The sequence below is a fragment of the Molothrus ater genome, chromosome 16 (assembly GCF_012460135.2).
Source record: "Molothrus ater isolate BHLD 08-10-18 breed brown headed cowbird chromosome 16, BPBGC_Mater_1.1, whole genome shotgun sequence".
Classification (NCBI taxonomy): Eukaryota; Metazoa; Chordata; class Aves; order Passeriformes; family Icteridae; genus Molothrus; species Molothrus ater.
In genome coordinates, this window is record NC_050493.2 from 10,225,558 (window position 1) to 10,243,595 (window position 18,038).

The window sequence follows — 18,038 nt, forward strand, 5'->3', positions numbered from 1 at the left end:
TTTTAAAAGCCTTGTATTAATAGAGATTGAGGAAAATTTGTTAAATCAACCACACCTCCAAAGTGATATTTAAAAAAGACACACAAATGTAATTTTTTGGGTCATGCTTTGCCCACTGCACAGCTTCCTCCCAAGGTATGGCACCTATGCAATCATGTGCATCCTGTGTGCTTTGTGCCAAAATGCTGATATTCTCCTGGATATTCTCCTGTCTCTCTTGTTTGGGCAAAGATTCCAACTGCAAAATACATTTTTATGCTGCAACACACAGTGGAACCTCAACACTGTGCTACTTCAATTCAGGTAGTTTAAGTAAGAACAGCAGTAACAAGCAGTTTAGGAGGAAAAAAAGTCAGTAATTTTTGTATCAGACTATTTAGGAAATTGAGGGGCTACTTACTCAAATCCAGAACATCATCTGCCTTGATCAGATCTCCCTCCCTTGTGAGTGGTAACTGAGTTTCCAGCTCACCTTGCAGGTGCAGGGACAGTGAACGGAGCATAAAGAAAACTCTGATTGCCTTGAGAAATTAAAGAAAAGATTATCAGAATATTTTTACACCCAGTACTACATATTTAACAGAATCTTACAAACATATACTTTGGCTTTTATAACTCCCAAGTTTGCTGTCCAGTAGTAAATCTTTTTAATATATTTAAAATTGAAATTAAAATTTTAATAGCTTTTACATTGGAAAAGTAGAATGTAATTTCCAACTTAGTTAAAAAGGAGACATGAAAGAGGCTGAAACATGCCATTTATTTTCAGTGAAGTAGAAGCAGCAGAGCCTTTGTCTCATTGGCACACTTAGATTGTGACTGATAGGGAAGCAATTACAGTAGCTGTTTAAGCAAAAACAATCTTGGAATATTTTTATTTAATCATTATTTAAGACTGATTGTATTTGAAATACTTCTATGCTACAGACATCTGCACAACCAACCTTCAGAGACTTTCACATTTGGAACTTAAAACAGTAATAACTTTTCTGGCCAAGTCTAGCTAACATGTTTACAAGTTAGGAGAGAAACAGAGGGGATTTCTGCATTTTAATTTGCTGTTCTCACTAAAACTAGCCACATGTAACTTTCTCAGAGCACTTAATTTATATTCTCAGAAGGTCTTCATCAGGGCAAAGCATTTTGAAAGCTGCAACAGCCCCAAGAAACTTTCAACAGCTGCTCTGTGAAATGAATATGCTAGTTTTGATTTACAAGTTCATGACATATGGTATGCAAAGACCCAAAGTGTCAAAGAACAATCATTTTATTAGCCACATTTTGAAAGGCCCCATTTATAATCGTCTTTCCCTACAAGAACTGCATTTTCAGTACAGCAAATGAAAAATCATTTTTTATTACTTCCGGTGTTCTGCTTTTTAAGAGTTTCCTACACAGTAATTCTGTGGTGTACTGCAAATTAACTGCTGCTTTACAGTAACAGCATTGAATTCATGAACAGCTGCAGTGCCCAGAAACTCCCAGATTGCAGGAAGTACTAGGGAAAACAAACCTAAAGTGCTTTAGGGAAAACTCTTCACTCCTCTATTTTTAAAATCAACAGAACAGTGGCTCCTGTGAAGTAGAACTGTGAGTGTTTGAGCTCTCTACTGGCAGTGCTTCCAGGAATTTCTGGCAGAACAGGGATGAAGAGAGGGAAGCCATGAATCAGGTTCTTCCATGAAATGACCCCAAAGCAATGGCTTTGGGACGCAGTTGAAATTTAACAGGGCAATATCATTATGTGGAGCAAAGGACATCAAGGCTATCTAACAAAAATATGATGATAATACTATTTAATTCATGAGAACAGAGTCACTTTAGAATGTCAGATGATCACTCCCATTTAGGCAGACTGCACTCTAATGTATTGTGGATTTACTGAAATTATACAGGATTACTATAAAGCAGTTCCCCTACCGAGTGCTTCAAGAAGAATTCACAATATTTCGTTTAATATTTGCAAAATTCAGTCAAGAACAAGAAAATCTTGCCATTTTTACTAACCAAATATTAAACCCAACAAGGTTTTTGTTTGGGTTTGTTCTTTTTAATTTGGAGGGCAACCATCGCTCAGCTTTCACTTATCTGCCCCCTCAAACCTCTTCCACCTAGACTGCATTGATTTTTATCACATTCATTTCCTATAAAACTAATGACACTCATCTCCAAACATGCATTCACATTTAGTGCAGAATAAAGTACAGGAGTAGAAAATAAAATTAGAACTTTAACCTTTGCAAAAAAAAATAAAATGAACAAGAACATCAGATGAAATGGAAACTGTGCTGTGCTTCCTATAATACTGACAGCCCACTGTTGGTTACCAATCTCAATATATTGTGCCTAACATATTTTATCAGATCTCAACAAAACAATAGAAAAGTTCTGTGGCCTAGAATTTTTTTGGCTGATTTTTGGTTTTTTGGTTAACTTGGAATAAATATGGATTTCTACCTACATTAAAGTATTATTCACTATGATGCTGATTTCCTCATCTATATACATGTTCTATGTGCAAAGAAACAGCAATTTGCAGGGAAACCTACCACTATCTTACTATATACCCAAGAAAAAGTGTTCTTAGTGATTCAAAAACTTCTCACAAAGTGAGATTTTTGAGGGCTTCTCCTAAAGTTGTTAAAGAGGAGAAGAGCTGCCACTTAGAGGGACTTTCCATAGCAAGGAAGATCCTAACAGCTAAGAACTCATACTATAATCAAAGTTCACTTGCTAGTGAAATAAAACTTAAGAACTTTTTTTAATTGTGTCAGAGCATGCTCAGAATCACATCTTTTTCCATTTGAAACCATCCTTAGAACCTCAGCAGGTTGAGTGGCAGCAGCAATGTCACAAGGTGTACCTGAGTCCAGCATTTTGTCATGGCACGTCAGCCAGGGCAAGGCAGCAGCCCAGGAAATGAGGAGATACCAAACCCTGAGTGCAATGTGACTGGGGAAGGAGCACCAACAAGGAATCATTCTGGGAATTCCTGATCATGATAGAGACCCTGTCATCCCAAAGGATCTACAGGAATATTTGTATTGATTTTTTTATTTCCACCAAGAGAAGTTAAGCTACTCCTTTGTTTAGCACATGAAAATCCTGGAACAGTCATTTCCCACTAATGTGCATTTCTAAGTATCTTTCTGTTGAATGCCTCAGAGAATTTCAGGAAGCATTCCTGCTTTCTAAGAATAACACTTTTCAAAATAATTCACTGTATTCTATCCAACAACTTGCTGTGATGACAAAAGCTGCATGGCTTACAAGCAATGAAAACAAACATTCTCAGAAGATTGCTGGAAATATGTTACTGCACAAAATCATTACTTGAGAAGTGCTGTTCTCTAAGTTTCTTTGCATTTATATAATTGTATTATCTAAGGATATTCAAGTACCCTTGAAGCAAAAAACCACATCTCAGATTTACTGACAGTGCAAGGCTTCCAGGACACACCCAGATAAGGGCCAAGAACTGATTAACCAAGAATGGAAAGGAGGATGTTGTCATTTAGGTCAGTATCACCTCTACAGATTGTGCCAGTCACAAAAATAGATACTTTGCTGGTTCTCTCTTCATTATAAAATCTCTATCACAAATTACCTTGGCAAGATGAACTCCCAAGTAAAATTAAATTTTTTGCCATGTCTAGAAATATGAGCAATACAAAGCCAGCCAGTCTTCCATGGAGATTCTTACTACAGGAATATAATTGAGATAGCAGATCACAACAGAAGCTGACAATATATTGAGTGTCATCAAAATGCCTTTGTATGTAGCTTTCTGTATGGTCTGAAAATTTAAACCCCAGTGCAAGAACATGTTGTGTTGACTAGACACAAGAAATCAGAAAAAAAGCTTCTCCACTGGGGCAGGTAATTATTATATATACTCTACACAGATCTGTCTTCAGCAAGCTTTTATGATTTTATGGATGAAGCTTCCAATCAAGCAGTTTTCAAAGAAAAGTATTTGTATTCCTGGAATTGCTCAATGATTTTGGCATCACTTTGTCAGGAGCAGATGGAAGGAAAACAGTCTTACTCACTCTTCGTGTTCTTTCTACATCTCCGCAAGGCAACCTCTTCACAAAATCAATCCCGGTCAGAGGTGTCCCCGTTGGGGGCAGCAAGATTGAGGCGTCCATCATCAAGTATTCTACATTCATAGGTTTCATCTACAGAAATATTTCAGCACTGGTTAGTGTACAGAACAACAAGCATTTGCCTCTAGTTTCAAATACAACTCATTGTCGTGCATTTAAATTCTGAGAATTTTTAATATAGTGTCTCATTTAAGGGGTTTACATGCAATTTTTCATTTAACTATATGCAACCTCTCATTGTTCCCAGACACACTGCCAAAGTTTTCATACAAATAAAACACAGGAAAAACTCCAGAAGATTACAGAAAAGATATTTCCCAAATACTAAAACCCAAATTCTGCCAGGTTTGATTTCAAGTTCTTACTTAAATTTGTTGTTACTTCAGTCACAAGGAAGTTTCTCATAACTTTTTCGCTCCAAAAGGAACTTTCTCCAAAGAGAGAACATGCTGAGCTTCAGACATGTATAGGAAGATTTTCATATTGTTAAGGGAAAAAAAATAAATCCAGTGTCCCATTTAGGGACACTGAATGTTGGCTGAAGCTAATTTTTTATACTCAATTTTATAAGAAATGGAATTTTATTAAATAAAGAGCTGTGAAGTTTCACATAAATAATTTATGTAAGTACAGACACAACTTCTCAGAGACAAAAATACCACCTATATTTTGTTATCCTACTGCCAGCAATAAAGACCCCAGTGTGCTCAGCAGCTATCAGCACTTTTTCTTATTCCCGAGCTGTATCTGGGTTTGAGGATTTGCCAGGGCAGAAGAGATCTCACTTACTGTCATAGTCCTGTATTCATCTTCAAACATATCCAGAAAGATTTCTTCTCCCTTCCAAAAGAAAGAACATGGACATGCCATGAGCCTTGCTGTCTGGGGCTCTGTCAGGTTTGTTCTGTACGGGTCTGTGAAGGGAGGCCAGGGCTGCAGGGCACTGCTGAGCCCTTCAGCAGCACTGCTCACACCTCTGGGAAAACACAGTTAGCAAAGGGAGAGATTTCTCTGCAGCCCCTGCAGGACCATGGTGGAGCAGGTACCAACACTACAGCAGGCAGATGTGCTCTGAGGGACCCACACTAGGGCAGGGAGGAACAACAGAGAGAAGCTGTTCTGGACTGACATCAAACCCCTACTTGCCATTGCCCCTGCACCACTCACAGGAGGAGAAGGCTGAAGAGCCAGGAATGAAGCTGAGCCTGGGAAAAGGGAGAGCTGGGGGACGGCAGTGTTTTAATTTGTCTTTGTTTCTCACTATCCAAATTTATTTTTCTTGGTAATAGATTAATTTCTGTGAAGTTGAAATTGTTTTGCCCAAGACTGTAATTGGCAAGTGACCTCCCTGTTCTTTATCTTGACATGGTATTCTATTCTCCCTCCATCCTGTTGAGGGAGGGCAGTGAGAGAGCAGCTGAGTGGACCTCTAGCAGGCAGCCAAGGTCAACCCACCACAAGTTACTGATTTTTTGTAAGCCACATTGAGCAAACATCCTTCAAGAGAATTCTAAGAAAAACAGGAAGATATTTCAGACACTTGAGATCTGTCACAGATTTATTGCTCTTTATATAGAAGTTAATGCCTAGGGCTAAAAAATTTAATTTCTTTCATTGTTTACAACACACATGCAAAAGTAAAAAGCTGCAAAGGTTTCCAATAAGAAAAAAAAAATAGACAAAACTTTAGATCTTCATTTCAGATATGATACAAACAAAAAGCAATGTCAAAATCAAACATATTCCACATTAGTGTCAATGATAAACTTGATCTCCTGGACAAACCCTGTGAGTATTCCAACAGCCCTTTGTGACATCAGTCAGGGTGGTATGGGAAGGGTGGAAAGGGGAGGAATTCTCCAAGAAAACACTTCCTTCTCTAGCACACATTTGGAATTCCCAGCTTAAAAAAGGTGCTTCTTTGGTCACTATGTAAAGACTGGGCTGCAGACATTCCCCATATGTACAGGACCTTTTTTCTTACAGCACTTGCATATTTACCTTATAGAAACGGCGAAGGAGATGAACACTTTCCTCCCTTGCACCCTAGGAAAGAGAAAATGCATTTCAGGGAATACACTTACTTATTAGTCACATAAAAAAACCACCCAAACACTCATACAGAATAGACTGTCTAATAATCCATGGCCTTAATCCCAGAATTTGATAAAATACAGTTCTTGCACCTATGAAAATGCAGCTTATTTGAGTTTATTATTATTTCAAAAGCACTTTTCTTTACATTATTGAGATGGATAACATACAAGTATCAGAGAGACAATGAAACAAAAAACTGCTGGAGAACTTACAAATTAAAATAGCAGAGATGAGAACAGAGCACAGGTTATGATGTTCACAGCACAGAGCTACCAATGCAAAGATGTTCTAGAAGCTCAAATGTCACATTAAGGCTTATTGCAACCAGAAATGAAACAAATTCATTCAACTATACTCCAAGAGTGAGACACCAGTAATGCAGTGACTGGGAATGTGAAAGAAAATACTCACCTCAAGACAATCAAGGTGAACACTTTTTATGATCCTGCCATTTTTGGAAAACACAAGCTGCTTCAGCAATAGGCAGCCAAGTTCTAAAGTTGCCAAACGAATTTTTCCATCTGTGAAAAGAAAATTTCAACATACAAAATAGTAGCAGTTTAGTTAGAGCTCTTGTGATCATCCCATGTTCTTAAATGTTTCTACTCTTCCTGCAATTGTCAAACTTTGCTCCTTTGAGTGCTGGTGCTGCCTTATATGCTGATGGCTATAAAGAAAAAACTAGAAGAGTAATTTAAAGCAGAAGATAAATTTAAAGCAGAACCATTCAGTAAGAAGGCAAAGATTAATACTATTGAACAGGAAGCCCAAACATTGGGTTTTGCTGCCTTTATCAATCTGCAGCACAGGCTGAATTACTCTAGAATTACAAAAGGATCCCACACATTTGGGATGGATGAAGTTACAAGGTGAAAGGAAGCTTTGTATTTAGTACACTAATAAGGCACAGCATTCCCTTGAAGGGAGACAAGGAGATGTTCTACACAGCATGCAGCAAGTTGAATAAAAATTCCCTCATTTCCATCCTTCCCCAGCACTTCCCTCCCCAGACATGCCTTTATTTAAATAAATACATATCCTCACTTGCACTCCTTCCTGCTGCTGCAGGTACAAACTCTTCATATATAAACATGTTTTTCATCTCTGACACATCAGCACAAGTTAATATGCTGTAGAGCAGTTTTGCAAGTCAAACAAACAGATTTTTATTCTACAGACATTCAAAAATTTTATAATGTCTCAGTTTCTGGGGAAATCCAATTCTGCCCATTTACAGTTTTAAGGGGGCAAGGAGGAGAGGTGTGGCTTGAACAAAAATCATCTTCATGGAATAGGTCATGGAACACTGTAACCCTCATTTCACAAAAAAAAAAAAAAAAAAAAAAGGAAGAAAAACCCCCACAATTTCTGCAGAACAGTTCAGAACTGAAAATACAACCTCAAAGCAAAAAAAAAAGTATGGGAAAATTTGCTACCACCTAGAGCTGACAGATAAAGGACTGCTATGAGCAAAGCACACCACAGCTCTCAAGATTATTCCACAACTGAAATAATTTCTACAAGCAAAGGTGAGACAGATCATATTTTCAGGATGAAATCAAGAAATGTAAAACCCCTTAAAATCTCAATTTTTGTTTGTTCAGAAGTGCACAAAGTAGGAATTCAGACAACAGATCCTTGTATAGTTCTGAGTATAAAAACAACTACTCAGCACAAATCCAGAGTTTTTGGCTCCTCACTAACCAAGGAAAAGTCAAAAAAGTCAATAGTTGTCTTTCACAAACCATATCTACATACTGTTCATCAAAGAGCATGCTGAACAGTCACTTTCTCCACAAAGACAAGAGGCTAAGTAGCTTTTTTCAAAAATTTCACCTTGGAAGGAAAAACAAGGCCTGGGAAAGCAATACCTGGTTGTGCAGCATAATTCATTATCCTGATAAGCCCTTCTGCAAGGACATGATTATACGAATTTCTCTCTTCAGCATTTTGAGCTGGAAGTTGAATTCTCTCCAATTTGACTGAGTCAAGTCCTTTCATGGGGGTGAAAGAAAAAAATGACAATTAGAAAACAGGAGCATGCTCTGAGGCAAGCATTTAATAGACCACAGCAGTTTTCTCAGAAGAGAACAATTAGCAATAGGAAACTGGGCAAGATAGTTTTGACTTTGCATTACAAGGAAAAGGAGGAACAACAAAGACCAAACACATTGATGAATCCCTGAAAATTCTCAGCCTTAATGGAGCCTACTGGGTGGCAACACTCAAATCTCAAAGTGGTTGGTGAAATGTGAATGATTTTGCTGTTTCTGAAATTCTCAGATTATATGTTTGCATCTAAATCAAATCAAAGTCAAGCCATATATCTAGAGAGCATAATGGCTAAAGGGGAGAAGATCAAAATCTGATTTTAAATTCTGCTTTGGTAGTTAAGTAATCTGTTCATATATGTTTAAACTAAAAAGGAATTTTATTTTGTAGTAGCCCTATTTAGTATCCTCCCCAACACAAATAAAATTTTCACTGACTTGTTATATAAGGAAACTAGTCCCATCTTTCTTTAACATATTCCTCTAAAATATCAAAGTTCTTTCTCAGGAAAGGCTGGTTTCCTGGGAGACCTCTTAGAACAATACACAATTATGGATTGTGGGGATTTCCTGTCCCATTCTAAAGAACAGCAATAAACAACCCCATAAAGCAGAAGATGACTCTACTGAGGTTCTTCCAATCCTGGCCTTGCAGTTACCTCCACATAACAGCATTTACCTTTGTTGTGTGACATTGCATATAAAAGACAGAGCACAAAGAGGGCATAGTAATCATCCTCAGGACAGTCCAGTGCATTGTAGACCATATCAAGAAAAGGCCTGTGGAAAGGAGGAATTTAGAAACAGTTAAAAAAAAATCTATAGAAAAATGGGTAACTATCTTATTGTACATGTAGCTAATGGAAGAGGCAAATTCACAGTAATGCACATTTTCAGGCATTATAACAAAAGGGTTCTGTTACAGAGTTTCTGTTGCAGAGTACTCAGATTACAGCCATGCTTTGTATTTACATACTGACAATAATTCTGAGTTTTAACCGGATTCATTACATAATATTTTCCCAAGAACTGCTTGTTCAAACAGTTACTGGGTTGTTTGTAGCCTGTTTAGTAAGTACACAGAATCATTGCAGAGCTTGCTTTAAGTGCATACCTAAGTAAATTTAAGGAGCTGCTATCACTGTTGTATAAAACAGACTCCTTTAAAACTCATGTGCTAAACAGAATTGAAAAGCTCTTACTATTACAAGTAAGCATTTTTACCAGAAGTTTGAAGGAAGCCAGGTTTTTCTCAAACGAGTTTCACTGTCCAACAGTTATATGAAGGAAATATTAACTAGGAGGGAATATCTGAAGAGAAAAAAAAGCTTTGGATTGTAGATGGGTTTTGTTTTCCTGAGTTTAAACACTCGTGACCTATGACATATATACAGGAAGTTACAAACAGTCCTAAGTTCACCTTTTCTTTACTTGTACCTTGGAAAGACAACAAAAGTCAGTGTATTCCAGAAGGCATTTGGACAGATCAGATAGGGCTGAGATTACCCTGATGGCAAGGCAGCTTCACTTCTGGCTGTGGCATGGCTTGCATCCAGTCAGTAGTTCATGTTCAGAGCACATGCAAAAACTAAATATATTTTCACCACTGGCCCAGCTAAACAAGTGATGTGTCAGGGTAGTGTCACAGTCACCAGGAGATGACAGTGTGGAAGCCCGAGTGGAAAGGGTTTATTCTTATCTGTTAAACTATACTTTAACAGTGAAAGGAAAAATATCCTTACATGATCTAAATTACATTCAAAAAAATACATGAAAAGAACAGTAAACAACCTAAACCCTAAACTATAGAAGTATTATTTAATGTAATTTCATTAAAGCCAAAGTTTTACCAGGTCGAAGCTGCTGAGGTAGCAGTAGTTGTTCCATTAACACCAATATTACACAGTATTAAATGACTTCTGTGGTGCCTAATGCATTTTTCATTGTTTTCCCCCACATACTAATTAGATTAATGAAATTATGAAAAAAAATCATTACAGAGCAGCAAAAGATACTATTTTCATTCCAGATGCTTCTTCACAGCATCTTATCGGCATTTTCTGTCTCAGCCACAAAATCTGAGGCTGAAACAGCTTCCAAGAATCCCCCTCAACACAACAGACCCAGAAAACTTCAGCCTAAGAAAATAGCAACAGAAGCCACAACATAGCATGAGGATTTGACATACTTTGGAAAAAAGCTTTGCTGTGCAGCATTTCATAAAATGAAGCTAATTTAAAACATGTCTTAAAGCTTAAACTTTCCAGTAGTGAGGCCTATCAAAATAAAATAACACCTAAAATACTTAAGCTTTTTCTTTTTTTTTTCACAGTAGGAAAAGGGCTAAGGGAAATTAAAATCTTGACTGAGCTTTTACAGCTGCAGTTTTTAAACTGCCATCTGTGTTGTTTTCCATTTATTTTTCAACAAGTATTGGACTGTTTAAAAAAAACCAACAGTTTTCATAGTAAAGGCTATATGGTAAGTATAGAAACATAGAAATACATTTTCAAATGTATTTCTTAACTCTGTAAGCCTTTGCTTCCTTTACTTCTTTTACTAAGGGCTTTGATAGAAGCAGCAGATCAAATGCCATACAAGTGTTCCTCAAATTATTTATCCTTCTGGAGTATGTCCACAACTGAAAACTGCAACCCACTAGGAACCACTGTCACCACAGGCATTAATGACTATTGCAGGTGTGGAAGCTTCAGTTCCAGTATGGCCCAGAGGTCCCTGCATTTTCCATTCCCACATGGTGCCTTATTCACAAGAGTAGGACAGAAACTACACATACTGAAGCAAGTCTCTTGAGGAATTTAGTTGCTGTTTCAAATATACTTGGCATAATACAATACAACATTTTAAGCTGTAGCAGCTTATCTTCACTGACATTTCAAAAAAAAAAAAAAAACCACATATAAAACAAAGGCCATAATTGCCCTATACAAGGTATATCTTTATTTTAAAACTATTTTTAGCTCTGCACATTCCTTGATGTTGCTTATTTTTAGAAAAGATGCAGAATTCTGTGAGACCACATCTGCAGATCAAGAGAGGCCTGAACTGCAGACACTTGCCAAATGCACTGGCAACTCACTTCTAAGCATTCTGCACTTCTCAAGAGCCGAGCATCCCAGACACTTTAGTATTCCATGCACTCACTGCCAATTTCTTTCTAAAAGCCATTTGGCACATATTTTAGTCAAATTATCAATAATCTAGAACAGTGTGTTTTAAAGCCAGGTGAAGTCAAGGTTCAATTTCACTTTTACAATGAAATTAAATGTTATCTTTATTAATGAATGTAATCTAAACTACAAAGCTATAATGGAGACAGAATGAAATTCTGGGAATACCAGGCAGCATTTCCCAAGTTTAAAAATAAATTTTAAATCCTATCAAACATGTGCATTTCCCCAGTGGACACATTTGCAATTACTTTTGTGTCAGGCACATTGGGTTTCTTAACATTCTATTAACAGGAATGCAAAATCCCTAGGGAGAAGGTGTCTTAGGGGTATTCATTATATCCAAGCTTAAATTTTGAAGTCGGGGCAGTTTCTGCTCCCAGAAACACTTATAAACTGTATTTCCAGTAGAAGTTTCCAATAACCCTAAAACACAATAATGGACCCTGGAAACAGTAAAAGGTTACAAGGGTTTGCCTATAACTACTGTTACTAAAATTCTGCCAAACTCATCCCTGAACTGAAGAATTTTTCCTTGTTTCCTTATAGGTGCATACAAAAATAGACAAATGCAACTATAAATGTAATTAATAAAACTTCCATCTTAATTTAGAGGTTTAGAAAATTACAGAATGGAAATATTTATATTCTATTTTTGTCATGTTAATATTCTGTAATTTAACTTTACCAACTTAATGCATCACAACTGTCTAAAGGAAAGCACAAACTAAAAAGGAACAGGATCATTTCCAAAACCAAGCAGTAGAGAGACTACACTTTTATTGATTTATTCACTTGTGATCCAGAAAAAACCCTGTAATTTTAACTTGAAGCAGATTTGAAACATCCCTTGAAGAAAAGCAAAAGATTCAAGGGGAGGATAGATAAGGAAACAATTCAGCAACATCTTTTACAGTTCCTTTATACCTGTTCCAGTTTGTCATGTCACTCCCAGAAGCAGCTGCACTCTTTTCTTCATCTGTTGTATTCTGTTCTGTCACAGCAGAGATAGACAGCTCTGACAGCTTACACCTCTCCATGATTACCATCTCTATTTCTAAAAAAACAAAACATACCACCAAAATTTGGTATTTGCAACGAGATTATCACAAGCTCTTCTCTATTTTCTGTTTGGTATCTCATGCATCTCATGCATCTATATGCAAGAGGTATAACCATTACTTCAGAAAGGTTAATGAGCAGATGAGGGCAAATTTTCTTCCCAGTAAAGCCAAGAATCTGGCTTACATTTCTTTAAGGAATGTAACACAATAAAAAATGTATACATACACATAAAATACCTAAATAAAATATACATATCATTTTGGCAAATAAGCCACAGTCAGCTCCCTTCCCACACAAACCACAGGAAGAAAAGCCATAGAACCTCTTTCTGAAAAAAAGATTTGTGAAAAAGCTGGTGAGACTGGGGCATGGGTGGACATCAAGTTTCACTGAGGGTGTAAACAGCCTCCACAACTGCAGCAAGCAGGACACCTGGTCCCCAGTGCTTCTCACCTACTGAGTTTCAGTAGAACAAACAATTCTTGCCTTCCCTTAGGAATTTGGACAAAGATTACAACTAAATGCACCAGTTCAAACAGTAGATTATTTCATATTTTCTTCAAATCATGGAGGAAAATACACCATCAGTTATTTGACACTATTTAAGGAAAGCCTCCTCAAAAAGACTGTTTACCTAAATCTAAACTCAGTCACTTTTGGACAGGACTGTCAAAGCATAACACTCTTTCTTTCAATTGCTTGCAGGCAATCCTGCCACATTTTTCTCATTTTATGTTTAATTCTCAATTTACGTTTAATGTAAGTACTAGGACTTATTATCCTTCTAAAAGTTAGCAACCACAAAATAAACAGTTATAATATGCTATAAGACCACTCATGCTATAAAAGCAGTTCTTAGGTTTGTGCTATAACAAAAACGCAGAAAAAAGTGCAAGTAAAAAAAAATCCAAGAGTCAAAGATATTTTCAGTTTTGAACTATTTAATATCATCTTCCATCATGTGCTGTCACTTCTAGCCCACCAGTTAAATTTTATCATTGAAACACACATAAAATGCTGCTGATTATCTTGCAAAGGTGAAGTGGCTACAGCTCTCCCTTACCACAAAAGGACAAGTTACAAAGCTGTCAAGCTTGCTTATCAAGCCATGAACACTGAGGTGCAAGGCATGCATTGTGATAAGGGCCAAGGCCCACAGGCAGATATGAACACACTTCCATAGCTTTAATGAGATTAGAAGTACATGTTCTCACAGCTTGACTTAACATGAGAAAAAAATCCAGCCAAAGCCTTAAACAAATGTCATAGTCCTGTGCTCACCTAGGTAGCAGGCACAAATCATGTAACTAATCACAACCAGGTCCATCAGTAAACAGAAGTACCTAAATTGTAAGCACCCTTTTCTTGCTGGAATACTCACCCTCATTTTCAGTGCTTGTTCTTACACCCTTTGAACTTGCTTCTGTACCTCTGCTTTTATCAAGGTCATCTTGGTTATCTTCAGATCCTCTCTCCTCTTCATCTTCTTCACCAACATTTTTATAGTTGGGTCTTTTCTGCATCCTCTTCTTCCCTTTCTGTTTGTTAATTTCAAGAGACCTCTCAAGTGTTTCTGTGGGTTTTATGAAACATCTGATACTCGACTTCGCCTGTAAATTTGAACAGTGTACACTGAGTTACAGCACAGAATTTTAAACTGTAATTGATAAAGAAACTTCAGTTCATATAAAATGTAAATCAGCACACTATCCACAAATCTCAAATCTATTTTAAAATACAAAAAATTAATACCAAATCATCAGTAGCACAACTATCCCCAAAGTAAGATACCCCAAAGATCTATCATTAAAAAGTAGGCCTTCTTGAGACAAGACAATGCAGAACTACCTAGTTCATCACAAGTTTTAAATTGAAGGTGTGAGACATATTACACATAAAATTCAGACACCTTTTTACAAAAGGATAAAGGCAGCAAAATCCTACATGTATGTTGACAGCAGCTATTAATACAAATACACCCCTTTTAAAGGTGCAAGGACTTTTTTAAAGCAGCAAGGACAAAATCCAATGCTCTATGCTGTGAGATTTTTGGGTTGGTTGCATTTTTGGAGTCTTATGCTTCCTTCAATATCAAACTAACTCCTGTATCAACTAGGAAGAAAGGACAGTCATGAACCTTTTTGGGCCTCCAGACATTGACTTATCAAGTCTGGAAAACACAACTTCATTTATTAGACTTAATTTACTTGTGTTTTACACAAAGTTATCACAGGATAAGATGGCAAACCAACACCTCATTTTCTTAAGTATTAATTTATTTCAGAACAAGTAAATAAATTTAGATAAATTTCTCCCAGAAGAAATGAAGTATTTCCAATAATGTGTCCTAACACAGAACAATGGATTCTTATAGAAAGTGACCAAGATGCTACAAGAAGCTCTGCAAATAGAAGGAGCAACCAACAAATTTGGTTTTTAACAATTCTGCAGCTTGTTTCTGAGCTGTGCTATTTGAGCTCCCCTCTGCCTGCCAGCTGACCACCAGAGTACAAAATAAGCACTAATCAGCCAAACCTCTCTGTTACTGAGAAGTGAAACACATGGTTTGGAGCTTTCTGCCAGGCTTGCACTAAACAAGACAGTTACAGAAACCCCATTAACTTCCAGAGCTCAAAACCTCAAACAGATTCAGCTCTCACTGCCTAAAGGGTTAAAAACTTAAGGCAAGCAAGAGAAAGAAGTAAGACTAGAGTTAATACCAAACTGAGTCTTTGCCTTAGGTGACTCAGTACAATAAGCACTCAAGATGAGTGCATCAAAGAAACTCTGGGGAAAAAGTTTGAAAAAATCCTTCCCTTCACTTAGTTAGGAACATCTATACATAAGAGATTAGGAAAATATCAGGGAAAAAGCTGTCTACAAGTTAAAAGGCCAAAATGATTCTCTGAATCTGATATTTTGCAAATGCTTTATAGAAATATTGTGTAAGTGAATTTACACTTGGCACTGAAACAAACCACATAGCGGGAAGACTATTTTACAATACCAAAAAATCCCCATAAATACAAAATTCACTACACTTATATCTGCTGATAATCTCTTGGATGCATTTTTTGTGTGATCCAACTGCAACACAGGAAGGTTATAAAATGACCAGGTTACCTTTACTGATGGCTTCTGGCCAGAAAAGTCATAAGAAAAGGAAAGAGCACCTTAAGTCCTATTATTTAGGGGAAAAACAGAAAAGTAGCATGCAACTTGCATAACACATTTTCCCCTTTCTGCATTCACTTCTTACTTCTGCATTGCTTCCTAGAATCTTGTAGCTACTTCTTTATGGAGAAAGCATGTACTTAACAACCTTGCATTTCTCACGTGCTGTCAGCCACAAGAGCAAAGTACCACAAGACAGCAGCAGACAGTGATGTGCTTGTGAACACTGAGCCATACTTTGCTCCAAGCAGGAATGCTGTAGAAAAAACCCTACACAAATACTCTGTTCTGCTAGAGGCAACAAGGCTGTATCATTAAAACATTCTAAAACTAGACATAAAATTATTTTAGATAGCATTTGGTTTATAAGTTGATTATACAGGTCGAGGTACTGCTAGTTTATCTTGAAAATGTCTTTCAACCACATTTTCAATAATGGTTTATCTTGTGCAATGTGTGATGGTAAAATAAGGCAATACCAGTAACACCTTTTACGGGAAGGAGAAAGTAGGTTAAAGAAGAAACATGCACTAGGTAGAAGTGGCCCACATGTGAATGATGCAGGAAAACAGATCTCACAGGATGTAAGGTAAACCTTAGTGTGATATCTGACAACTTTAAATACATTCTGCTGTCTATACATATTCAGCTCTCATTGTGACATAAGGGTTGGTATTTCTTCTGATGATGCCTAAAATGAGAAATACAGGGAAAAAATATGGAATGATGTGGAGAACTTGTTCAATGCAGCCTGGGCAATCACTACTGCCCAGTGATGTCCAGCAGATCTCCATGGGTAGGTTATTGCCAATTCGTAAGATATCACCAGTTACAACTGCTGGTCATTTTTTCCATAAATTGATTTACAGTAAATAGTATCACTTGTTCCTCTTGTGAGAGCTACCACTGCTCTTTGCCCTAAATAACTCAGGGTACTTTGCATTTATACACAGCAACTGTGATGTTTCTCAGCTTTTATTTTTGTTAAGTGTTCTTTACTCAGTGTCCCAGCAAGAGGACTCTGTGTGTAATGAACTCAGTCCTTACTCCATATCTCATTCCACCTTAATTTATCTTATTAGAAAGATGAACATAGATATGAGGTTCTACTTCTGGGTTTAGAAACTATGTGCTAGTTAGAAACTGACAGTTACATTTCAACTTAAACATATCAAGACATCTCAGTTACAACAGATGAGCAGTGATAGGTACAGAGCGAGGGTTTAGAAATAGCTGCAGTTCACCACAATACACAGATATCCCCACAACAACAAGCTTAGGACAGTATCAGAACAGTTATCAAGATAAATTAGAACACAAAGGAAGTAGTAAGTGATAAATTTGGGTCTGATTTAATAAACAAAATTTCTACATTCAGACTAAAAATAAATTTTAAGAATTGCTCATCACTTCTATTTAACAATTCTAAATTAACTTCTGAAGTAGCTTTCTGTATTCAACAGAAGCTTGCAATTTCTTTGCAACAGAAAACACCAGAGCAATAACCCTGCCAGGATCCTGATGTGCCTTCATTTGTACAGCTGACCTGAGCCCCCCTGCACTGAGCTGTATCAGCAGGGAAGCCCAAGCAGCAGTTCCCACACAGCCCTGCAGAGCAGCTCCCTCTGTGGCTCCCCTCCCTGGAAGCCATGGAGCTCTGCTGCTGGACACTGCAGCCCACTCCTGCACAGAACCAACTCCACCAGTGGGCTTCTGACAGTCTGGGCTTTCCCTTCCATGGTCTCACTGAACAATATGGCTGAAGTTACTACCAATTAAGGTTTCTCCCTTTACCCACTGCTCTGCACTCCCTGGAACACAGCTCCACCTCTGGCAGCTTCTCCAAGGGTCTGCTGGCAGAAGGCCAACACCCCTCCTGTTTAGTACCTGTTCAGGTACCACAGAACCCCCAGCTCCCATGTTAAGAGGACACATCTTTAAGGCCAGTAAGGAACAGCAACCTAAATAGTATTACAAAATTAAGAGATGAACAGCAGTCTATAGGAAACCCCTAATATTCCTAACATAAGTGCAAGCACACAAGCACATGCTATAGGTATTTTGTAACTGTACAGTAACCATGACAGGAAAAGAAAATCTCACTTCTGTAACAACTGGTACTCCACCCTCTTGCCACAAATTTCCTAGCAACAAAGCTTCTTCTGCACAAGTGACACACAACACTCAGTATGCACTTAGAAGAATGTCAGACATTTCCTAACATAAGTAAGAGATTGCTCTATCTAAAGCAATCAGCCAACTCTATCATTCTACCACAGTTTTTTCTAAAAGAAGGTTAGATTCTAAATACCAAGGTCAACAGAACAAAACACCAGAACCCAAAAGCTACC

At 37.4% G+C, this 18,038-nt stretch overlaps 1 protein-coding gene across 9 annotated transcripts in view; it reads right to left on the reverse strand.

Moving 5' to 3' along the window:
• Positions 1-18,038, reverse strand: part of CLEC16A (C-type lectin domain containing 16A) — a 56,696-nt gene that overhangs the window by 22,541 nt on the left and 16,117 nt on the right. For all 9 annotated transcript variants that reach the window (XM_036392283.2, XM_036392276.2, XM_054516588.1 and 6 more), the window contains exons 10-18: positions 13,895-14,123; positions 12,376-12,505; positions 8,937-9,037; positions 8,078-8,200; positions 6,618-6,727; positions 6,111-6,155; positions 4,899-4,949; positions 4,053-4,181; positions 401-521 (exon numbers count right to left, since the gene is read on the reverse strand). In XM_036392283.2, coding sequence (XP_036248176.1) covers positions 401-521; positions 4,053-4,181; positions 4,899-4,949; positions 6,111-6,155; positions 6,618-6,727; positions 8,078-8,200; positions 8,937-9,037; positions 12,376-12,505; positions 13,895-14,123 — 1,039 coding nt within the window. The remainder of the gene's footprint in view (positions 1-400; positions 522-4,052; positions 4,182-4,898; positions 4,950-6,110; positions 6,156-6,617; positions 6,728-8,077; positions 8,201-8,936; positions 9,038-12,375; positions 12,506-13,894; positions 14,124-18,038) is intronic.